The 25,116-nt window shown below is 43.9% G+C and overlaps 1 protein-coding gene across 3 annotated transcripts in view; it reads left to right on the forward strand.

The window, feature by feature from the left end:
• NAALADL2 (N-acetylated alpha-linked acidic dipeptidase like 2) overlaps positions 1 to 25,116 on the forward strand; it is a 740,348-nt gene that overhangs the window by 348,291 nt on the left and 366,941 nt on the right. For all 3 annotated transcript variants that reach the window (XM_053390588.1, XM_053390586.1, XM_053390587.1), the window contains one exon: positions 4,085 to 4,577. In XM_053390588.1, the coding sequence (XP_053246563.1) occupies positions 4,093 to 4,577 (485 nt within the window). In that variant the 5' untranslated portion in view covers positions 4,085 to 4,092. The remainder of the gene's footprint in view (positions 1 to 4,084; positions 4,578 to 25,116) is intronic.

The raw sequence follows: 25,116 nt of genomic DNA on the forward strand, positions 1-25,116 counted from the left end.
ATTCCCTTTCAAAGAGCTACAGTTCATAGAGTGATTTAACAATAGAATCATAGAATTGCAAAGTGGCAAGTTCCATGGGGGGGGGTCATCTAGTCCACACATACTCCATGCAGGAATCTTTTGCCCAACATGGGGCTTGAACCCATGACCATTGCATTAAGAGTCTCATGCTCTATCGGCTGAGCTATCCCAGATTGTCGCTGAATTCCCTGTAAAAGGGAACTCTGATAATTCTGGTTATGCGAGGAAAATAAGTGTCTCATTGCAACTCTAAGCACCCTTAAGCAACTACAGTTCCCAATATTCTTTGGGGAAAACCATGGCTGCTTAAATTATTATGATACTGCTTTAAATGTATAGCACAAATGGAACCTTATTGCAAATTGATGTTTCCAGTGCTCTCTTTAATCCACATAAACTCTACATAAATTATTTATAAAGCACCTGAAAACTATTGGTTCCTGTTAACTAGGTCATTCTTGTATGGTTTGGAGATTCTACTATAAGAATATGTTTACTATAGGAATATAAACCAGGTCAGTTCATATGGGGAGAGGCGGGCCTTTTGGTTCTTGTAGTCCTGAGCCATTTAAGGCTTTATAGATCAAAATCAGCACTTTGAATTCAGCCCAGAAACCAACTGGCAGCCAGTGCAGTTGGACCAGGATCAGTGTCTTGCCCCGGTGAGCAACCTGGCCGCTGAATTCTGCACCAGCTGAAGTTTCTGAACCACCATCCGAGGCAGCCCCATTGCAGTAATCTAACCTATGGGTTACCATAGCATAGACGACAGAAGTTAGGTTATCCCTGTCCAGATAGGTCATGGAGCCTCAAGTGACAGCAAAGGGTCCAGAAGCACCCACAAATTGTGTACCTGCTCCTTCAGAGGAAGTGTAACCCCATCAAGAACAGGCAACCTCCCATCCATCCGGTCAAGGGAACCATCCAGTCTTATCCGAATTGAGCTTCAGTTCGTTGGCTCTCGTTCAGTCCATTACTAAGACAAGACATCAGTTCAGTATATACACTGCCTCACCTGCAGACATAAAGGAAAACTAGAGCTGTGTGTCGTCAGCATGTTGCTGACAACATACTCTGAAACGCTGGATGACCCCACTCTGCAGTTTCATGTAGATGTTAAGCAGCATGTGGGATAAAATCAAGCCTTCAAGAACCCCACGTTGAAGGCTCCACAGGGCTGAAGAGCATGCCCCAAACATCATCCTTTAGAAACAACCATCCAAGTAGGTCTGGAACCACTGCAAAGTGGTCTACCCACGCCCAACTTGGATAGCTGCTCCAGGAGGATACTATGGTCAATGTTTATTGAAAGTCAATGAGAGGTTGAGGAGAATTAACATTGATAAATTTTCCCTGTCTCTCTCTCTCAACCAAAGCAGTTTCTGTGCCAAAACTGGGCCTAAACTCCAATGGAGATGGATCTAGGAAATCAGTTTCCTCCAGGAGTGTCTGGGTCTGGTCCACAACCACCGCTCAAGAACCTTGTATAGGGCCTTAGTACCATCACATTGAATTTGGCCGGGTAGCAGATTGGCAGCCAGTGCAACTTCGACAAGGAAGGTGTTTTATGCTGGCAGAAGTTTGGCCCCACAAGCAATCTAGTTGCCACATTCTGCACCAGCTGCAACCTCCAGACCAAGGGTCGCCCAACAAAGAGTACATTGTAGTAATCCAGCTGTGAGGTTAATGTAGTACCAAGCAGTATAGGCCCTGGCACTCTGGGATCCAGTTCAACCGCTTCCTGCTTGCTAGCCTTGGATTCAGTGAGTCCTTGATCACCGCTATCATGCTTAAAGCCAAACGTGGTTCACCACCTCTGCCTCTGATTCAGTGCCTGTTCACTGCTGGACTCTAGAGTGATGGCAATTATATTAACATTAGGTGATTTTTTTTCAGGCATGTGTCTCCTAACACTGGTAGAGCCCAGATGTTTGCGATGTTGATAGAACCACTTTATGAGCAACAGCAACTGGACAGGAGAGTGACTGAAGAGTGTGTGCTGGGTTTACAAAACATTTTATCATTGGAGAGTTATTATGTGCTGGTGGCAAGTCTATTAGCAATGTCATTTGGGGCACTGTCAGTGGGCGAGGACCTCCAAATGGCTAATCCTTTGTAAGGAAATAGGATTTGCAAATTAGGAGCAGTGTAGATCTAGATAGGGTGCCCTCTCTCTCTCCCTCTCTTGTGTTAACATACAGTGGGCTGTATCTGCATTTTGGAGTATTTTGTAATCTCCTTTCCCCCCTTTTCAAATACGATTGCTCAACTCCCTCTCTGTGCTGCCGCATATAAGTAGGTTCATCCAATATGTGACCCAGAAAACGCTATCTGGAAGATGGATCTTAGATAAAGAAAATTTATTAATGTGTAACAAGGAGTGGGAGGGGGCCGCGATGCGGGTGTCAGTCAGATACCCGTCACATTGAGGAGTTAATATCTGTATCTGCATTTCATTCTAATTGATGGGTCTGTCTGCTGTTTGAAAAGCGTTAAATTGCCGCTGCTTATGTGATGGAATGTCTATTGTCAAAGTATGAATGAAAACGATGTCTCGTCCCTGCAGTCAGTTTAGAAAATGATTTGTAGGGAATTGACTTTGAATGTTTAGATTAGAGGTCAGAGTTCTACTTTGAGGGTGCGCGTGTTGAGATAGAAATATGCCTGGAACTGCCACTGTCATACTCTGCCATTAAGGAAACCATTTTGCTAAGAATATCAACCAGGCAGTGACTTTGATTCATTTAAAATGGGAGAGAGACGAAGGAGGGGGGAACCCAACAAGTAACTGGAGGAGATTAAATCAGATCAGCAGGACAAATTCCAAGTAAATTAACGAGACATTCAAGAACTGTGCATTTATATACAGGTAACGAATAAAGCATTCTGTCCAGATGGAAGGCTTTTGTTGACCAATTAAAGAGAACAAAATGTCACCCTGGAAGTTTCAACATAAGCCAGCACTTCCTGACTTGGGTAGATGACTGGTAAAATGCTTTTTTATCCTCCCTGAATCATTCTTTTTACTGAGAAGCACTATAAGCAACAACTTGCATCATTGGTCATGCCTGCCAGGTCTGATGGGAGTCAGAGTGCAAAAAACTTTGGAGGGGACCAGATACAATGGGAAGGAGCATGACAGGACACTGAGTCCTCAGTCGGGGCTCATCCTCACTTCCATTTGCGCTGCTGCTTTCACCCAGGAAAACCAATTGGGTTTTCCCTGGATCAACATTTACTCTAATTTAGCACTAAAGAGTGAATTTTTCAGGAGAAAGCAGAGGGAGGAAGGCAAAACCATTTGGACTCATGTCTAGAAAGCATGCAGCAAGCAGAAAACCGCTTGGGCTACTAACCTTTTCTGGGCATGGGGCAAGCAGAGGTGTGGGTGAACTCTCATATTCATCATTTCACTTATTCCCCAACAGGAGAAAGCCAGGCATAAAAAGGGATTCCCTTCTGGACAGTTCACCGTTAGTATTTTCAAACCAAGGAGGAATTTTAAATAGTGTTTCAAATGCTTGTAAGACATGCCAGTGGCCTTGACCTGATTGGCAATCATACCTGGCAGCCGGGAGCTGATTGGCATCTTAACAACCCCAAGATAAGAGAAGCTCTCACCCTGCACATTTTTAAATAGGGTCTTCACTCCCTCTACTCCCTTTGCAGACCTCAGCCAGAGATCCACCTTTTCTGAACTCCACTCAGTCCTGGGTTTGGGTTACTCCCTAAGCAGCATACAAATCCTGATTTATAAATGAACAATACAGACTGGACTCTCCACTTAAAAGCTTTGCTGAAAAAGGAAAGCCTTCAATAAGCAACAAAAGGGGCAACAGAGATGTAACGGAAAGGGCGGGGGGATTCCAAATAAATAAAGTTACACAGTTTGGAGATTTTAAAAAATATGAAAGCTACTTATAAAAGAGGCTAGAATACCAGATCACTACAAATCTCCCAGCATTTATGAATCTGCATCTGATCAATGCATTAAAGAACAACCTAGAACTCTGTTTAAAACAATTCATTGCCTTTGGGTTGACTTTATCCTTTTAACCCACAGGTAAAAAGATGGCGTACCACAAAGTCGGCGCAGACCAGAGGGCACAATATCTAGATAGTGATGACCTCCAAGCCACTTCCCTGGAGCTAGAATGGGATATGGAGAAAGAACTGGAGGAGCCTGGCTTTGACCATTTCCGGCTGGATGGGACAGTCCATCAACAAGTGGGAATTACTCAAAACACGGACCTGGACCTGGAGCCCATCCAGCCATCAGCATCTCCCAAAGGGAGGTTCCAGAGGCTTCAGGAAGATCCAGATTACGTCTCCCATTATACAAGGCCTCCACCAAAGAGCAACCGGTACAGCTTTTGCTGGATATTTAAGCTATTTTGCACTGCTTTGAGTCTATTTATTTTGGGGGTTTTGATCGGCTACTATGGACACGTACGGTGCCCTCCTTCCCCACCACCACCTCCCAAACCAAGTGATCCTCACCTCAGCCCCGAGATTCTGAAAGAAATCCAAGCGAAGGATGTTGCACAGATTTACAGGTACGTGTGTGGTTGAAAAGCAATGGTATGATGTTGGCAAATGTATGTCTTGCTCAGTATTTTCATTAGCTGATTATAAGGAGTGAATATACTCTCTTGGTAGCTCTACCACCCTCAGAAGCTTGGAGTGCTGGTGGCCTTGGAGAGGGCATTCTCTGTGGCAGACTTTAAGTTGTGGAACTGCATCCCCATAGAGGTGCATCTAGCACCTCCATTATACAACTTCTCAAGAAGGCTGGATGCACCTCGGCCTCAGCCCAGTATACCTGAAGGAGCGTCTCCACCTCTATCATTCAGCCTGGACACTGAGGTCCAGGGCTGACAGCCTTCTGGTGGTTCCCTCACTGTGAGAAGTGAGGTTACAGGGGACCAGACAGAGGGCCTTCTTGGTAGTAGCACCCACCCTGTGGAATGCCCTCCCACCAGATGTCAAAGAGAACAACAACTACCAGACTTTTAGAAGACATCTGAAGGCAGCCCTGTTTAGGGAAGTTTTTAGTGTTTGATGTTTTATCATGTTTTTAATATTCTGTTGGGAGCCGCCCAGAGTGACTGGGGAAACCCAGCCAGATAGGTGGGGTATCAATAAGTTGTTGTTGTTGTTGTTGTTGTTGTTGTTGTTGTTGTTGTTGTTGTTGTTATTATTATTATTATTATATTTTAAAGGGCATTCAGAATGTGTGTTGTCGCCACCCACCCACCCTGCACATTAGCCTCAATTGGTATTGCCCCAGGAAAACCACTACCAACTGATCCTGCTGATCATAGAAACTGTCTAAATTCAATTTTGGATGCTCCAGGTCTGTGCAGTGATTATCAAGCCTGCCGACATTATACATATTCAGATGTTTTCATACTCTTGTATAACATGCCTACTGTGCGGGGGAAGTTTTCCTTCCAGAAGGAAAGTAGAGATGCTGCTTCTCTTTAAGAAATAAATTTAACATAAATGAGAACCAGCATCTGTTACATAGGAACATAGAAACATTCATCCACAAGTTATTTGAATCAAATACCCACATTTCTAGAACTTTATCACTCATATTTTTTTAATAGTGTCTCTTTAACCCCCTATTCCCTCAGCATTAACCATATTCACAAGGTGTTTATTTTATTTTATTTTAAGTTGTTTGCTATTTACTTGTGTAAGCTCTCTTGTTCAGTTCCCTCCCTGAGGCTCTGCTTTGGATTGAAATGGTTAACTCCAGATACTCCCGTGGACTTTAAGCACTGTGTGGAACTGCCATGAGGCATCAAGGCCTGTTTCAGATCATTTGTGATACTAATTGTTCCTCCTACTCCTTGGTTAACACACTGAACAGCTATGGTAAAAAAAAATAGAATAGGTTTAGGGAGCAATCCTATACACAAGAAGCAAGCATATAGCAAGATAGCATGAATTAAGCTGGCATATAGTATACCAAATCCAAACTGCACTACGGCTGAGCCAGCCTGAGCCTGGCAGAAGGAAAACAAGACTTTAAAATAGTGTTTTAATTACTACTTCTTCTTTGGCAATCACTTGTAGCCAAGTAAGGTTGTCTTCCATAAACATGGTTTTAAAAGTGAGACCATAAGTGACTGTGGAGGCCAATTCTGGTTCCGCACATCCTTCCACAGTGGGGACATAGTTTTTCCAGGTGGGAGTTGATCACAGTGAGGGTTTGCCAAACATAACTTGCTCTTAGTACGTTTCTCCCTTTTGTCCTGAGTTCGAGCGTCTTCAAAGCCCATGACAACTTTGGTAAAGACTGTTCTCCAGTTGGAGCGCTTGCAGGCCAGTGTTTCCCAGTTGTCGGTGTTTATATTACATTTTTTCAGATTTGCCTTGAGAGAGTCTTTGAACCTCTTTTGTTGACCACCAGCATTACGCTTTCCATTTTTAAGTTCGGAATAGAGTAGTTGCTTTGGAAGACGATCATCAGGCATCCGCACAACATGACCAGTCCAACGAAGCTGATGTTGAAGAATCATCACTTTGACACTGGTGATCTTTGCTTCTTCCAGTACACTAGCATTAGTTCGCCTGTCTTCTCAGGTGATGTGTAAAATTTTTCGGAGATACCATTGATGGAATCTTTCAATGATCCAGCGAGTGAGGTTTGAATTACAGCACTGTTTTTGCAATACTAAGTTATGCTGAGTTGTCAGGTCATGGGACTGATCTGAAGGGGTTTAGGATCAACCCTAAATTTCTCCCCTTTTGGTCCCAAGCCTGTCACACCTTTGGAATGCCCCTTATATGACCTTAGATCTACAGGGCTCGGCTGAGCCAGTTGGGGATAGGAGAGATATCCTGGTCTCTCCAGCTGAGTGGAGGATGGGGACTTATGCCCCCAGCCAGTGATCCAGTGGATCCTGCTCATCTTGGCAGATCTTGATATCAGAACTGCTGTGGCTCTTCTTAGTAATATAAAGAGAACACCGCTAACTTTCTTAAAATGCACAACTTTCCCACAGTCCAGTTTGTGAATCAAGACATTTTGCCCTCTCTTGGCATTTTGCCCCCTCTTGGCATTTGCTCCTGGCAAACCGTGTTTCTTCTGAAGCTCTGCAGAAATGCTTAATACTAGCGTTCCAATTATTGGCTTGTGTTGAATTTGCTAATTAGTTTGAAAGCATAGGCAGAGATGATTGCTTTTGTGTATTTAAGACCCCCAAAAGAGGAATTTTGAAAAAGGAGCACCCAAAAAGGGACAGTAATAGAGCTAGTCAAGCTTCGGAACAACGGGGCTGAATATCACCAGAGCTGTCTGAAATGCATTAAAAATCCAAAAGAAATGAAGAGCTTTTTGTCTCCATAGGCACTGGATTTTTCTGTCTGGCATTGCAGATGCCACACTGAAAATTACTGAGGCAGAAGGTGGGGCAGATGTTCTACTTAACTATGTGTTAACTTGTTTGAATCTCTGCTACCCCTAAGCACAGAGCTATTCATAGTATAGCTACAATCATCAACAAAATGTTCAGGGTTCCAATAAGACATGCACTTTCCCAGGACACTCCATTGTGTTCCACTCCTATTCCCTTCCTGGTTTTCCACTACCACCACTCACAGTATTCCATGGCCACTGGGAATGATGAGTTCTCATTGGGCTGCTTTTTTTGGGGTGGCGATCCCTTAAGGAAGGACATTTCACAAAGAGAGCTTTCATTTTGTAGTCATCAGCAGTGCTTCCAACCATAACACCAAAAGAAACTTATCTTCCAGTAAATGTAGATTGCCATTTATATGCTGAGAACTCAACAGTGGTGTACAAGGATCTAAATTTGTGAGCGGGTTGTCTGTATTATTCTGTCAACAATGGAGGAGAAATATTGGCAGGCTGGAAGCTGCCGTCTACGGGGTCAGATTGTTGGTCTATCCAGAGCAGTATTTTCTGTACAGTCATACCTTGGAAGTCGAACGGAATCTGTTCCGGAAGTCCATTTGACTTCCAAAATGTTTGGAAACCAAAGCGCGGCTTCTAATTGGCTGCAGGAAGCTCCTGCAGCCAATTGGAAGCCATGGAAGCCCCATCAGACATTCAGGTTCTCAAGAACGTTTGCAAACCAGAAGACTCACTTCCAGGTTTGTGGCATTCAGGAGCCAAAACGTCTGAGTACCAAGGCGTTTGGGATCCAAGATACGACTGTACTGGGAAGCAGTAGTTCTCCAGGATTTCAGAGAAGGGACAGCCCAACTTGGAGATGTCAAGGATTGAACCAGGGACATTTTGCAAAGCCAGGCACTCTGTGACTGAGCTTCAGCCATTCTCCAGCAGATAAGTGGGGTAAAATGATGTCCGTGTCATCAGTTTCTTTGTATCTTACTTTTCTGTGGTAAACGATGCTCAGGCCAGCTCATGCTATCAAAAGAGTTCACATAATAAAATATGGCAACATTTCAAGATAATCCACTCACAATTACAAAACATACTAACAAAACTTAAATAGTCATATAGATAGGCTCATCAAAAGATATTGCATTAATAAATACACATGATAATTATCCACTAATAAGTCATGCCAATATGGAAGCAGAATCCAAACAATAGGAAAAATGGTTCGTCTTATCCAAAACTACCTGCTAAACCATTCTGCTGCCCTTCAGGTCCAAAGACAAGAGTGGTGATGGTGGAAGGTGTGTGAAAATGCAGCTGAGATTCCCTTTGAGCTCAAGCTGCAACTCAGCAGTAGAGCACATCCTTTGCCTGCAAAAGTCACTAGGTTCAATACCCGTTATCTCAACGTAAGGGTTTCAGAACCCCCTCTCTAAAACCCTGGATAGCTCCCACCAGACACTGCAGAAAATACTGGGCTATATGGACCATTGGTCTAACTAACTCACCATAAGACTATTCCCCATATGCCAGCCAAGGCGTAGCCAATATGATGCCCTCCAGATGTTGTTAGAGTACAAATCCTTACATTCCTAGTCAGTATGGCCAGTGGTCAGAGATAGGGATGGATGGATTGATCCGCTTTGAATTTCTCCATACCTAACTCTTCTGATCTTAAATTCAATTTTCCACATTTCTGCAGCAATTTGAATTAAAATTAATTCCTCATGAAAATGAGTTTTTTAGTGCACGTTTCTTTTATTAAGCATTTTTTGAATAATTAAAAAAACACTTTTTCTTGCAATTTTGCCCAATAGGCACATTTTTGCAAAGCAAATGCAATATAATGAAGGTGTGTACATTATTTTCACAAATGTATACCTTTTTATGCACGTTTCTCCCCTACTATATGCATTTCTGTACACATTACTTAGCTGGCGAACTCTGAATGCAAAATTCGGAGATTTGTGACGGTTTTGATTCACGTATTATTTTGGAATGTGCAGATTTGGTAGGATCACCTAAAACAAATTTCTACCCCATCCCTAGTCAAAGATGGTGGTAATGATAGTCCAGCAACATTTGGAGGGCATCCTGTTTGCTACCCGACCAAACAGATGCATCCCTGCAGGTCTCTAGGGGTGTATGATTTTGTGTTCATCAGCAACGTGATGGATTTACTTTGTCCTTCATTCGGTATTTTCTTGCAGCAGGGAATTAGTGAAAATCCTAAAACGGTATGTGCGTATATACATTTCTCCAGCACTTAACACAATGCCCCGGAACAATTTCTGAAGGCCATAAAACACCTGTTTGTAGGTAAGAAGGAATTAGTAGGCTGTCCCTTGTGTGTGCATCACAACGGTGAGAGGCTTATAATGAACAGTGTTGGTTGAAGCCCAGGTGTTTCCTCCCATAATGTGATAGCATATAGAAATTGCTCCAAAGTTAAAGAGGCACGTCAGCATAAAATGTACAGCACTTGCGACTGTATACCACCAACCCATAAAAAATGACGTCGCCTAACAGCAATGCACAACGTAAGAAAAGGGGTTATTTTAATTATTACTGTGATTATTTGATTAATTTATGAATCGCTCTTCATGTGGGTCTCTAAGGGAGCAATCCTATGCACACAAAAATGGGTGTAAAGCAAGCCAGCGTAAGGTTACACTGGATCCAAACCCTGTTCAGCCATTGGCTTGGCAAAGGGAAAACAAGCCTTTAAAATAGTGATCTGTGCTGCTTTGTCATGAGGCTGAGCTAAACAGGCTTAGCATTCAGCCTATTTCCCCCTTCTCTACTCCCTGGCTCTGAGACTTGGCACTTGCATTCTTAGCATAGTTTTTGTTCCTATTGGTTGTTTTTGAAACTGTACTCAACCTTGCCCTGTTTTGTTTTGTTTTTCATTTTTTTCTATTCCTTCCCTCCCACTTTTTTTTGGCCATAAATTGTTACTTTTAAATTCCTACTTTGCAGGCAGCATCTAAAAAAACAGTTCTGTGTAAGGTAAAAGTGTGCACTTTTCAGCATTTTGGACCTAGTGGTTATCTTTCCTTCTTTCTGATGCTCCACCTCGCCCTTGGTATTAATCAAAGACATTCTGAGGCCTGATCCTATGACGGTTCTGAGAGAGTCAGCAGTTTTGCTTAGCTATCCCTGGGGCATCCTTTGAGGAAAGGTTTTGAAGCAAACCTTTCAGAGCGAAAAGCCTCAACAGTTTAATTAGCAGTCCCTGGTAATTGCTTCAACAATCATCAGGGTTTTGCTGCTACTGAATTAAACGTATCAGCTTTCATTAACCATCCTGTGGATCTTGGGGGAAGTGGGCAGGATAGCCTCTCAGTTGTGGGAGCTGATGAGTCTGCCAGCATTTTTACATATTGACTTAGAGAGCTGACGCAGCGTAGGGACTTAAGTTTGCAATGCAATGCACACTTAACCTGGTATTGACATGTCCTACTATCTGAAGCGTAGTCCTCCAGATGTTGTGTACAAGAACTCCCAGCATCCCTAACCTTTGGTCAGGCTGGGTGAGGATCATAGAATCATAGAATTGTAGAGTTTGAAGGGACCCAAAGGTCATCTGGCCCAGCCCCCTGGAATGCAGGAATCTCAGCTAAAGCATCCATGACCAATGGCCATCCAACCTCTGCTTAAAAACCTCCAAGGAAGAAGAGTCCACCACCTTCTGAGGGAGTCTGTTCCACTATCAAACAGCTCTTACCACCAGAAAGTTCTTTCTGATGTCTAGTCGGAATCTCCTTTCTTGTAACTTGAAGCCATTGATTTGGGCCCTACCCTCTGGAGCAGGAGAAGACAAACTTGCTCCATCTTCCATGGGGTAGCCCTTTGGATATTCAGTTTCTTTGGATGTCCAAGGAAGGAGAGTCCACAATCTCCCAAGGGAGACTGTTTCACTGTCAAACAGTTCTTACTGCCAGAATTTTTTTCCTGTATGTTTAGTCGGAATCTCCTTTCCTGTAACTTGAAGCCATTGGTTTGAGTCCTACCCTCCAGAGCAGGAGAAAACAAGCTTGTTCCCTCTTCCATGTGACAGCCCTTGAGATATTTGAAACCCAGCCAGATAGGTGGGGTATAAATAATAATTTATTATTAATTATTATTATTTGAAGATGGCTATTAAGTCTCCTCTCAGTCTCCTCTTTTCCTGGACTAAATGTGCCCAACTCCTTCAAACATTCCCCATAAGGCTTTGTTCATTTGGGATGATGTGAATTGTACCCTACAACATCTATAAGGCACCACATTGCCTACCCCTGTGCTAGACTATAATAGCAATACCAGAGCAAGATTATTGAGATAATATATGTGAAATGCTTTGCAGTGTGCTTTAAAGTGATGAGGGAAAGGCTGTGGCGAAGAGGTAGAGCACATGCTTTGCAACAGCTCCCAAGTTAGATGCAGAGCAACTACCGGGCAGTAGACGCTAAATGGACCAATAGATAGATCTAGGTGGACCAATGTAGGCAAGTTCCTACATCCCTATGATATATACGTATAAATGCTAATTATGTATGTATGTATGTATGTACAACCTTTTCCCAGATGGGACTCAAAACAGCTTACAGACAAAAATAAGAACTGCAAAAAACAATTGTTAAAAAAGAATAAAATGAATATTGATAGAAGTAAAACTACATACAAATATGTTGTTGTTTAGTCGTTTAGTCGTGTCTGACTCTTTGTGACCCCATGGACCAGAGCACGCCAGGCACTCCTGTCTTCCACTGCCTCCCGCAGTTTGGTCAGACTAATGTTTGTAGCTTCGAGAACACTGTCCAACCATCTTGTCCTCTGTTGTCCTTTTCTCCTTGTGCCCTCAGTATTTCCCAACATCAGGGTCTTTTCCAGGGAGTCTTCTCTTCTCATGAGGTGGCCAAAGTATTGGAGCCTCAGCTTCAGGATCTGTCCTTCCAGTGAGCACTCAGGGCTGCTTTCCTTCAGAATGGATGGGTGTGATCTTCTTGCAGTCCATGGGACTCTCAAGAGTCTCCTCCAGCGCCATAATTCAAAAGCATCAATTCTTCGACAATCAGCCTTCTTTATGGTCCAGCTCTCACTTCCATACATACAAAAATAAAATCTATTAAAACAGCACAGCACAAGCCCTTCCATTAAAAGCTGTCAGTTCCCCAAAGCCTGCTGGAACAGGAAAGTCTTCACCTCCTGTCGGAAGGACAACAAGGACCAAGCCAGTCTAGCTTCTCTGGGAACGGCATTCTGAAGTCTAGCAGCAGCTTCCAGAAAGGCCGTCTCCCACATCCCTTCTGAGTTTGCCAGTAGAGATTGCGGCACTGAGAGAAGGGCCTCCCTTGAAGATCTCAGAACCCAGGCAGTTTCATATGAGGAGATATGGTCTTTCAGATAGCTTGGACCTAATCCATGTAGGGCTTTATAGGCAGTGATTTCCCCACCAGGTGGAGTATAGTTCCGACGGCAAAGGAGGCAGGGGCGCATTTATTTGACCTGCACCAGAACCAGGAGCAACCCCAAAACCAGCTAGGCAGACAGCTTACTGTAGTGTTTAGCACTTCCGCAGGCAGTGAACACGGCTGTTGTCAAACTGGCATCTGTTCAAGGCTGCCCCAAGTCACTCAGCGACTTACTGTAACAACTTCATGGTGAGTTCTGGCACCTATTTTTCTTGGAGGGAAGCACTGTTTATAGGTCATAACCAGCACTTTGGATTGTGCCCGGAAACAGACCAGTAACCAGCAGAGCTGTTGCAGCAAGGGACTCATATTCTCCCTAGAGCCCATATTGTTGTTACACCAGAAATTCTCAAACGCTTAGACGTTGTTAGAAAAGGAAACTAGGTTTCTCATGATGTATGGTGCTGTTAAATATGTTACTGCAGCTCTGCGGCATGTGTCCGCAACAATTAGCAATTAGCTTCCTGCCTTGTGTACACAAATCAAATTGCACAAGCCTCCAGGGAGATGAGTCTTCCTCCGGTTGCTTCTCGCGGGACTTCTCCTCCAAGTCGTCAATCCTGCAAGCAGCCATTTACCTAAGGGGTGCTAATAAGACAGGCCAGGCAGCTCCCAATTCTGCAGAGAATCGCCAGTCTGCAGGTCCGTTGTACTGAATTGAACTATTGTTCATTCCGCGCTCACAACAGGAGTGACAAGAATGAAGGCCGTTAAGGAGTGAGGGTTATTTTATTTTATTTTTTTATTTTTTTTGTTCTCTGGGAATCGATCGGGGATAATGAAATTGACGTTGTCTGAATAGTAATCAGTTTCAATGAGCGGCATGTTGCAGTGGCCTTACTGAAAGGAGACGGCTCGTCACAGTTCATTTCATATGGAAAGCTGATGAGTTTCCTGGGGTACTTCAGCATCAGGCTGAAATAATCACAACCAAAATTGATTTTATTCAAAGGCAAATAACTTCTTTTTTAACAATATGTTCCTTAGCTTTGAAATGGGAGTGTGATGACTTTCAAACAAGGAGAACGTGTGTGTGTGTGTGTGTGTGTGTGTGTGTGTGGAGAGAGGGAGGAGGTTGTGGGGAAGAGTGTTCACTCTCAGTGCAAACCATTGTGCTGGTCTCATTGTACTGTTATGTAATGCTTTCCGATTGACAGCCAGATAGTAGGGATGCTTAAAGAAGCTTGAAGAAGTTGAGTTTCAATATGGGCTGATGTGTTCCATCCCTTCTGGGCAAATATACAAATTGGAGCTTAGTAATTCGCCGGCTTTCTGAATTTTCTGAAATATGAAGTGTGTCTTTTGAGAGATAGCATGCTTAGGAATTTGTTTTTTGTTGGAATACTGAGATTTAAATGGGGATCTTTCTGTGTGTGTTTTAAAAAAATTAAGAGTAAGGCAGAAATGGGATGCAGCAGACTTAGTGGGGAACACATATGAAAGTGTCATGTTCAGGAAATAAATTAACTCCCCCATCCTTATTGGGCACATGAGCTGTGTCTACTGAAAAGTAGTAGGAAAACTGGTGCATGTGCTGTTCCACATCCTGGTTAGTTTCCCCTCATGGTCAGTGGCTACCTCCTTGGCACTACATATCACACAATTATGTTTCTCTACTCCAGGTGTGTAGGGGCCTTTGACCCTCCAGTTGTTGGGTGAACTACAACTCTAATCAACCCTAGCCATTGACCATGTTCCATATCTGGAGGTCAAAATGTTCATCTCACCTACTGTAGGCCATCAGTGCCATCACCAATACAGAGCTGGAACAAGGAAACTTGTTATGTGAGGATGTCCCATAACATGCTACTCTTTGTATCTATAACACGATGAGCTAGAAGGATGCTGGTTGGCGCTGAAACTGGTGTTGTGTACATCAATGACACCTGAGGTGATTATTCGTCATCATGTTGAAAGATTATTAGTCTCAAAAAATAATAATACAAAATAAAAAAATAAATACTGTGGACTTGGAAAGGGTGCAGAAGAGGACACACAAGAAGTTCCAGGAGCAAGATCAACTCACCAAGGTGAGGAAAGGTCTCTTAGCTTCTTCCCAAAGTTGGAAAAGTGCTTGCTAGGCCAGGGCTCAGCAATCATTTTCAGCCATGGGCCGGTCCACCGTCCCTCCGGCCATGTGGTGGGCCAGACTATATTTTGAAGAAAAACAATGAACGAATTCCTATGCCCCACAAATAACCCGGAGATGCATTTTAAATAAAAGGACACATTCTACTCATGTAAAAACACGCTGATTCCCGGACCGTTCGCGTGCCGGATTGAGAAGGCGACTGGACGCATCTGGCCCCCGGGCCTTAGGTTGCCTACCCCTGAGCTTTCAGAAGGAGGCGGGAGGACTCTAGGACCCTGTCAGAGCCTCACACCTCTTTCCCAAAGCCCAGCACCATGCTTACCGGGCTTTGAGACAGTGCCCCCTCCCATTTGCTCAGCACCCTGTGCTACTTGCACAAACCTAAATCTGCCCCTGCCTCAAGCGTCAAAAACCAGGGTAAATAAATGTTTCTTTAGCATTCTCTGAAAGCTGTACAATGAAGCAGCCAGACGCACCTCTGTGGGGAGCAAATTCCACAAGTTATTGTTTTTTTTGGGGGGGGTTCTGCCCTGTGCTTCACCCTGCTTTCCTTGTTCTTTAACTTGAGAGAGGATCAAAATTATTTCTGGAAATGACAAATATTTGCTGTAGTTTTCATCTTGACTCCCTGACCTTAATATGTCCGCCCCCCTCCCCTCCACAAGATTTATATTCTGCTCTGTTTGATAGTAATAAAACCTCAGAGTGGTTTACATAACTAAAAGCAGTTTAAAAACATTGTTTAAAACATTCAAAATAAAATTAAAATCAATGATCAGCCAAAAACAGGTTAAAATCTGTGCAAATATTCTACATATCTGGAGAGGCTCGCCCAAACAAAAATGTTTTTGCTGAGAAGAACAAAGTGAAGTTGCTTGCCTGATTTCAATGGGCGGGGAGTTCCAAAGTGTGGATGTGGCTGCGCTAAAAGATCTATTTCTTACGAATGCAGAATGAGTGTTATGAGATGCCTGTAACAGGATCCAATGCATATGCCTACAGATGAGATCACGGCACCAAAATGAGTCCCGACATGATTGTGGAATCAGATGACACTTTCTTTTCCCTCTGAAATTTAATCAGTGTACACATATGCCGAACTGGAGCCAACCCGTATGGAGGAACAAAATGCACACCAAAGAAAATGACAAAACTGTGCGTTCTCTGTGGTTGAATAATGTCTGGTTATCAGAATGAAAAATTGGCAAAACATTAACACATCTGTGCTGTTCCAGGAAGAAGATCAGGTATCTCCCCCTCAACCCCCCCCTAAAATCCAGGGAGAAATTCAGGTAGGGATAATTTTGTAAGCACTCCTAAATGCTACTGCTCATCTTAGTCACCTGCTGTGATAAAGTTAATCTTTTTCTCACACTCCCATGGACACTCTCTCATAAGCATTCAATTAACATTAGGAATGCTCGTTAGAAATCTATTCAGCCTCTCTTTTGTTTCTGCAGATCGCTAAGAATGAAATGTCAAGCAGCTCTTTAAAATTTCCATTCATCTTATTAACGATTTCTTAGTACTGGATAAACAATTATTTTCCCAAAGTCTCAAACATGACCAGCAATTTGTACATTATTATATTTTAAATTAATAAAAAAGAAACACCATATGTGTACACACACACACACACACACACACACACACACACACACATACATATACATAGAATCATAGAATCATAGAATCATAGAGTTGGAAGAGACCACAAGGGCCATCGAGTCCAACCCCCTGCCAAGCAGGAAACACCATCAGAGCACTCCTGACATATGGTTGTCAAGCCTTTGCTTAAAGTCCTCCAAAGAAGGAGACTCCACCACACTCCTTGGCAGCAAATTCCACTGTCGAACAGCTCTTACTGTCAGGAAGTTCTTCCTAATGTTTAGGTGGAATCTTCTTTCTTGTAGTTTGGATCCATTGCTCCATGTCCGCTTCTCTGGAGCAGCAGAAAACAACCTTTCTCCCTCCTCTATGTGACATCCTTTTATATATTTGAGCATGGCTATCATATCACCCCTTAACCTCCTCTTCTCCAGGCTAAACATGCCCAGCTCCCTTAGCCATTCCTCATAAGGCATCGTTTCCAGGCCTTTGACCATTTTGGTTGCCCTCCTCTGGACACGTTCCAGTTTGTCAGTGTCCTTCTTGAACTGTGGTGCCCAGAACTGGACACAGTACTCCAGGTGAGGTCTGACCAGAGCAAAATACAGTGACACTATTACTTCCCTTGATCTAGATGCTATACTCCTATTGATGCAGCCCAGAATTGCATTGGCTTTTTTAGCTGCCGCGTCACACTGTTGGCTCATGTCAAGTTTGTGGTCAACCAAGACTCCTAGATCCTTTTCACATGTACTGCTCTCAAGCCAGGTGTCACCCATCTTGTATTTGTGCCTCTCATTTTTTTTGCCCAAGTGCAATACTTTACATTTCTCTGTATACTTTACATATACAGTCATACCTCAGGTTACAGATGCTTCAGGTTGCACGTCTTCGGGTTGTGCACCGCGCCAAACCCGGAAGTACTGGAATGGGTTACTTCCGGGTTTTGTTGCTTGCGCATGTGCAGAAGCGCCGAATCGCGACCCGTGCGTGTGCAGACATGGCGCTGCAGGTTGCGAATGCTGTGGGTTGCGAACGTGCTGCCCTCACGGATCACGTTCACAACCCAAGCATCCACTGTACACACACACACCTGTGCACTGACTCCCACACAGTGGTTTAAGGAGCAGGCGCAGCTGCAAAGTGCCTGGGATTATATGGCTGCATCCTTTGCATGTACTGGTATTTTCATCAGGGTAATGTATCTGCAGATGACCAGAGAACCTAAGAAGATCCCTGCTGGGTTGAGACCAAAGGCCCATCTAGTTCTAGCATGTTGTTCTCATGGTGGGAAGCCTGAAAACAGCACCCAAGCGCAACAACACTCATCTCCCTTCCAGAAATTGGTAGCCAGAGGCATAGCAAGTCGAACCCTTGGTCCACCTAGCTCAGTATTATAGAGGCTCTTCAGCATTTCAAAGAAGAGAATTTTGTTTTCTACCCAGACGTGTCTGGGGTTGAACATGGCGACTTTTTTCTGCATTCAAAGCAGTTTCCCTACCGCAGAGCTCCAGCTCTTCCCCACATGCACTTTTAATTCTAACCACTTTGCCCTTTTTCCTGCGCTACTGTCGAAATGCCTATCTTCATCACCCAGAAGTGATTATGTCTAAACCTGCTGGATGCACTCTGATGTGTCCTAGCACTCCCTGCACCCCACACCGCTCCTGTTCCTCTTAGTTAGATTTGCATTTTGCAATGCACTTCCAGACATTGGATCACGGCGAGCCACCTGCCTCTGCTGACATATTCAAATAATTTGGGATGGAGGCCAGTTCTGTGCAGGGCCTGTGCCCACTGCTTACGTGCTTGACAGTAACATCTGGCAACACAGATGCTGAATTGGAGAGAGCCGTAATTATTTTGAGAGGAGGAGGAAAGTTGTCACGCACAATTATTATCACTCTCCCATTGCAGGTATTAAAAACCGGGGAGCTAATTCTGTTCTTAGATGGCAGCATATGTTTTTCTTTCTTTCTTGGGGAGGGCGGGGGGAGTTACCAGCATTTTGTTTCCTTCCTTGCATCTTTGAGGTCAAGCTCGCTTGATGCTGGGTGCTATCTACAGGCTTAAAAACGAACACACGCACCCTGAAAAGAGAGGAGTGGAGGTTTCAAAAAAGCAAGGGAACAGAGAACGGTGCGTGTTTTCTTTTCTTGGAACAGTGACACAATAGCCATTGTGAGGGCTGCCAAGCCATGCAGGGGAGTCCATTCGAAGTGGAGGCACATGACAAGGTCCTCTGCTGGTTATGCACCATGTCCCCGAGCCAGTCGTCAACAAAAGCTGTCGGATTCAGTCCTAGTGAAAGGACTGTGCTTCTGCCTTGCTTTTCTCAGCTGTGGTGACCTTTGGAATTTTTTTTTTCCTTTTTAGTCTTTTTCACCCCCTTCAGCATCTTCTCTGTTTCTTGTCTACTCCCACTTCCTCTCTGTGTCCCTCGCAGGTTATTAATAGAATATGACAGGTGGGATTGAACGTGCATGTGTATTTGCAGAGTTATCGTGAAGCAAATATTTAGACTGTCTGGTAAGGCAAGCAAATCAGGGGCTGTGGTGCGTGTGTTTGTGTGTGTGTGTTTTAATTAGAAGAGGCAGTTGAATACCCAAAGTCTGCACCTGCATTGCAAAGAAGCATTGAATCATAGAATCATAGAATCATAGAGTTGGAAGAGACCACAAGGGCCATCGAGTCCAACCCCCTGCCAAGCAGGAAACACCATCAGAGCACTCCTGACATATGGTTGTCAAGCCTCTGCTTAAAGACCTCCAAAGAAGGAGACTCCACCACACTCCTTGGCAGCAAATTCCACTGTCGAACAGCTCTTACTGTCAGGAAGTTCTTCCTAATGTTTAGGTGGAATCTTCTTTCTTGTAGTTTGGATCCATTGCTCCGTGTCCGCTTCTCTGGAGCAGCAGAAAACAACCTTTCTCCCTCCTCTATGTGACATCCTTTTATATATTTGAACATGGCTATCATATCACCCCTTAACCTTGGAATGACACTGTTTCATTGCAGACAGGTTGAAAACCACTGGACTTGTCTTTTGTTTCAATGATACAATTTTGGAGAACAGGAGTACTAAAAAGAAAAATGAAAATTCCACCCTACAGAATATGTTTAGTTCAGAATGATGGGGACAACCCACCTGAATGCCAGCATGTTTGGACCTTGTTGGTTTTCTTGGAAGAGCAATGTCATTGTCAACAACAAAATTGCTGTTGTTGTTTTCCTTTATTTCTGGCATGTTTACCCAGCCTTTCTATAGGCAACATTATGGATAGAGCAATCCTAACTATAGGAAGCCCATGTAAAGTATCTCTATTCTGAACTCTGTCTAAGAGCTTCTGGGAGGGGCCACTGCCAGCTGAGTCTGCAGGTGAGCATGCTGCCAAGCTTTGAGGATTGGTCCCTAGGTCACATGACAGGAGGGTGGAATAGGTGTAAATATCTCCTTGCCCCATCCTGCTCTCACATCCAGAACATCTTGGTGCCTGGTACAAACTGTCAGCATCTTGCAGGGCCAGCACATCCCATTTTGCTGCCTAAGGTAGAATGGGAATGTGGTGTCATGCTGTCCCCCACTGTGCTGCCACCATGCCCTGTTGAAGCCTCCCTTAGCTGTGGCGGCGGTGGTGATGTCTGGTGAGATCGCACCAAAATCTCATGAGATTTCATGTGTTCCATGAGATCTCACGCAATCTTGCCAGAAACCAGCCCCAGTTTTCGCTGTTGGTGGTGGGATGAGCAGATGGTGCCTCTTTGACCTCTGTTGCCCAAGGCAGCTGCTTCACCCTGCCTCATGGACAGGCTGGCCCTGACATCTAGCCACACAATGATATGAGTAGTGATCTATAGGTCATATACTAAACCCCCTGTTGTGTCGTTGGCATAAGGATGCTGGAGGAATTTGATTCAGTTCATGTTTAAAAGTGAATCTAGCCTTTCACACTTTCTGAAACAAATTTTAACATGGGCATCTTTGAAATTTGCGCATCTCTGAATTTTGTAATGCAGCTCCGAAACCAGGTAATGTGTGCCAAAATGCCTATACCCTGGGTAAATTGCATAAAATGAAAATATCAGTAAAAATAGCACACACCATTCGATATATGGGGGCAAATATGAATATTAGGGAAAACATGCTTTGCAAAATGTACAGAAATGCATTAACAAACTGTATATTACAAAAAAGAATGTACTAAAATGTTGGTAAATTCTCATGAGGACTTTTTAAAAAAAGAAATCACTAACATGTGGAAATGTGGGAAAATGAGAAACTAAAATTGCGTTACACAGAGTTGGACTAAACGGCCCTTTGGGTCCCTTGCAGCTCTACAATTCTATGATTACATGACAGATTTGCCCTTCCCTCCTTAAGAGGCAGGAACTGCTAGGCTTAACATCTGGATGGAAACTGCAGCCTGCCTACACCATTAAAAGCACACCATATGGTTTTTAAGTGGACTTCACACAGTTAAACAGGTGCCTGTTTCCTCTCACAGTTAATTTTCCTGTACACGTGACGTTCATTATATGTGGCAAAAAATGTCTTATTGGGACTAATGTATGACACAGCCTTTCATGCAATGCCTCCGGTGATTAATGTTCCTTATTATTTTCAACATTTCTTTTCCCTTTGACTAAGACATTCAAATCATCCTTCTCACTGGGTCAGAAGATTGGAGGATGGGGGAGGAGTGCTGAGAAAAGGATTATCTTTGTCGAAACTGTGCTGCCTTCTCCTGCCTTTTGGTGGCATATTAATTATTGAGTCAATATTGCTGGCCAACAGAGAGAGAGAGAGAGAGAGAGAGAGAGAGAGAGAGAGAGAGAGAGTATTATGTGGTTTGGCTTAATGAAATATTGCTGAACTGTAACAAAATGGAAACAGTAGAATAACCTTTGCAGCTTTTAAGAACAGCACATCAAATTGCCTCGCTAATTATATTTGATCCATGTGCCTTGCGGTTTCTTTTCTTTCCTACACTCTGTTCTGAAAAGTTTGCAACTGTGCAGCTGCCTATAATGAGATCCTGTTATCAGGAGAAGGGGACATTAAGTGGTGCAGGGGGAGAGGAGCTGGGATATGGGGAAGCAGAGATAGGGGGGAAGATTGTGGCAGAGTTTTATTTTTTTTAAAGCAAGATTTGGAACTGTCCAATGTTATGTGCACCACTGCAACATGGCTGTGCATTTTCCATGCGTTCTTTCTTGCTTAAATTCTTTGGGAAATCCCCAGAACTGAGAACTCGACTGCAGTTAATGCCCTAATCATGTCCCTATAAAGAATGTCACTGTGGATGTTTCTGGCATCACAGCCTTTGCCATAATATTGACAACTACACATGACTTCTTAAAACAGGGGTCTCCATATTCTATAAGATTAGAATTACTGGTGAATATTCTGCGAAGAGGGTGGCGCTGAGGGTTAAACCACAGAGCCTAGGACTTGCTGATCAGAAGGTCGGCGGTTCGAATCCCCATGACGGGGTGAGCTCCCATTGCTCGGTCCCTGCTCCTGCCAACCTAGCAGTTCGAAAGCATGTCAAAGTGCAAGTAGATAAATAGGTACCACTCCGGCGGGAAGGTAAACGGCGTTTCCGTGCACTACTCTGGTTTGCCAGAAGCGGCTTAGTCATGCTGGCCACATGACCCGGAAGGTGTATGCCGGCTCCCTTGGCCAATAAAGCGAGATGAGCGCCGCAACCCCAGAGTCGGTCACGACTGGACCTAATGGTCAGGGGTCCCTTTACCTTTACCTATTCTGTGAAGAGTAGCAATGGAAGGATCCAGGGCAGGCGGAGGAGAAAGAGGTAAGCTGGAGACCATGATCTGTGGTTCTAGGAGAGTGTGGGTTACAGTGGTACCTTGGGTTAAGAACTTAATTCATTCTGGAGGTCCGTTCTTAACCTGAAACTGTTCTTAACCTGAAGCACCACTTTAGTTAATGGGGCCTCCCGCTGCCGCTGCACTGCTGCTGCGCGATTTCTCATCCTGAAGCAAAGTTCTTAACCTGAGGTACTATTTCTGGGTTAGCTGAGTCTGTAACCTGAAGTGTCTTTAAGCTGAAGCATCTGTAACCCGAGGTACCACTGTATTTTACTTTCTGCACTGCTGTCAGACACTTTTTTTTTACATCACCTGTCATCACACAACATTCTCGTGATTTGGGTTTTTGAATTGCCCCAGTGTTTTTGTTGAATTGCCCATTCCCCCCTCCCCCTGTATCTGCCCATTTTGACTCTGTCTTTCCATTTTTAAAAAGGCCTGAGTTGTGCGTAGCTCTCCTCCACCAGATCTATGAACTGTAAATCAAATTGTAGTCTCCTCAATCGACACATCTCTATGTGGAGTCAGAAATAAATTTGGAAAACCTTTTGGGCCACCGATTGTAGATGTGGAGTCACGAACGATGTCTGAAATGAACTTTGCAGTCTTTTGCATGTTTTGTCAGAAGTAAGTGATCCAGAGCCAGTGACAGGTCCTTTAGTCTTTATCCTCCAGCCCAATAAATTCTGCAAGGGCAAAAGTGAGACTAAGGGGGAGGAAGGCAGGCAGGCAGGCAGGCAGGCAGGGCCACACTCCAGAATAGTTTTAAACAAAAATGTTTCACGACATCCACTACAATGGCAGGCTTTTCATTAATGTGTAACACTGGTGTTGCAAGTTAGCATTTCTGTTCTATGAGCTGCAAACAATTCTCCCTCTTCAGTACAGGTAAAATGAAGGTAGTTCTGAAGTTATTGCCAGCGATATTGATGCATACGGGGGGAATTAGACAGTGGCACTGACATGAAGATGACCTCGGTCCATAAAGGTCTTTATGGTTGACAGCTCTCAACAGAAAAGTAAAGTGAGTCCTCACAAAAGATAATGGAACATACAGAGGAATGATGCTGGCAAGCATCACCTCCTGGAATAAAGGAACTACACTAGGAGGCTAGGTAGGTAGGTAGATTAGATTAGATTAGATTAGATTAGATTAGATAGATAGATAGATGACAGATAGATAGATAGATGATAGATAGATAGATGATAGATATAGATAGATGGATAGATGATAGATAGAAGAAAGATAAATAGATGATAGATAGATAAATAGACAGATAGATGATAGATAGATGATAGATAGATAGATATAGACAGATAGAAGAAAGATAAATAGATGATAGATAAATAGACAGACAGACAGATAGATAGATATAGATAGATAGAGGATAGGTAAGTAGGTAGGTAGGTAGGTAGGTAGAGATTGATAGATGCTAGATGATAGATAGATGAAAGTTTGCTGTACCCCAGGAGTCAGGTAACCTGTGGACCCAGCGATGGAACATGTCCCCTTGCTGCCCAGGGAGAATGCTTGTGTGTATTCAGCCACACACCCATGCTGGGGGTGGGGTGAGGGGTGTAGGAAAAATGGAGCCCACTGTGCATGCCCAGGCAGATGGGTGGGGTATAAATAATAATAAATAATAAATATATTACTACTACTACTACTACTACTATTCCTGCTACTACTACATCAGTCCTGAGCAGTATGGCCATCTTAGCACCACCCCAGGATCTGAGCGCTGCAAGGCCGCTAAGGAAGGGTGGTGTGGGGACATGGCAGCCACGCACCCCTCAATCCCTACCTTGCATGGAAAAGAGCCTTAGGAAGATGCAGTTGGGAGTGAAGAGTACCCTGGGGGAGGGGCAGCCTATTTCCCCTTTCCCCTTCCTTCACATCCCTCCTGTCTTTAGATGCTTTCCTTCCCACGGGATTTTTTTTTTGGGGGGGGGAAGGGAAGGTTATTGGGGATGAAGTAAGTATCCCCTCCTCTCCCCCTTCTCTGCTCCCATTCTAAACCCCCTAGGCTGCTTTCCATTTAGGAAAAACAAATGTTGGGGGGCAAGAGGCACATGACCCAGGTCAGGTGTCACCTGCAACTTGACCTGAGAGCTTTGATGGCGTGGAAAGAACAGAGGGAGGAGGAAAGCGAAGGTGACAGGTTTCTGAAGGAGTGGATGTTTAGTGCTGGAAGAGGGACAGCTAGGAGGAGAAATGTGAAGATTTCCTACACAGTTTATTGCTAATGGATTAGTCCTGGTTGTCCTTTTTGAAAAATGACCAGTCCCTTCCCTGGCATTTTTGTGCTTTAGTTTCACTAGCATTCCTCTCCCTTAAGGTCTGTTAAGGTAAGGTTTATGGCAAGGCACACTATATTCTTCCAATGCTTTACAGTGCACAGCATATTGTGTTTTCTTTTCTGTGACAATAAGACAGTAACTTACTCTGGTGTTAAATAAGGGTTTGGCCCCTTGGGTTTGTCAGTGTGGGTTTTTGGATGGTGAAGGCACTGATACATAGTAGAGAGCTTTTCTTTCAGACAGATCCACGTTCCGTCAGGGGAAAGTGGTCAGGGGCCATGTACTGGTGGTGGAGAAGGGATTGGGGCCAGAAGTTGGTGGAGCCAAAGCTAAAAATTGGATGAGGACACACACACATTCACACTCATGTGTACACAGGCATTCACATTCTCCCTTAACACTCAGCCATCCAGCCACACAATCCCACA

Source organism: Podarcis raffonei, chromosome 5 (genome assembly GCF_027172205.1).
Source record: "Podarcis raffonei isolate rPodRaf1 chromosome 5, rPodRaf1.pri, whole genome shotgun sequence".
Taxonomy (NCBI): domain Eukaryota; kingdom Metazoa; phylum Chordata; class Lepidosauria; order Squamata; family Lacertidae; genus Podarcis; species Podarcis raffonei.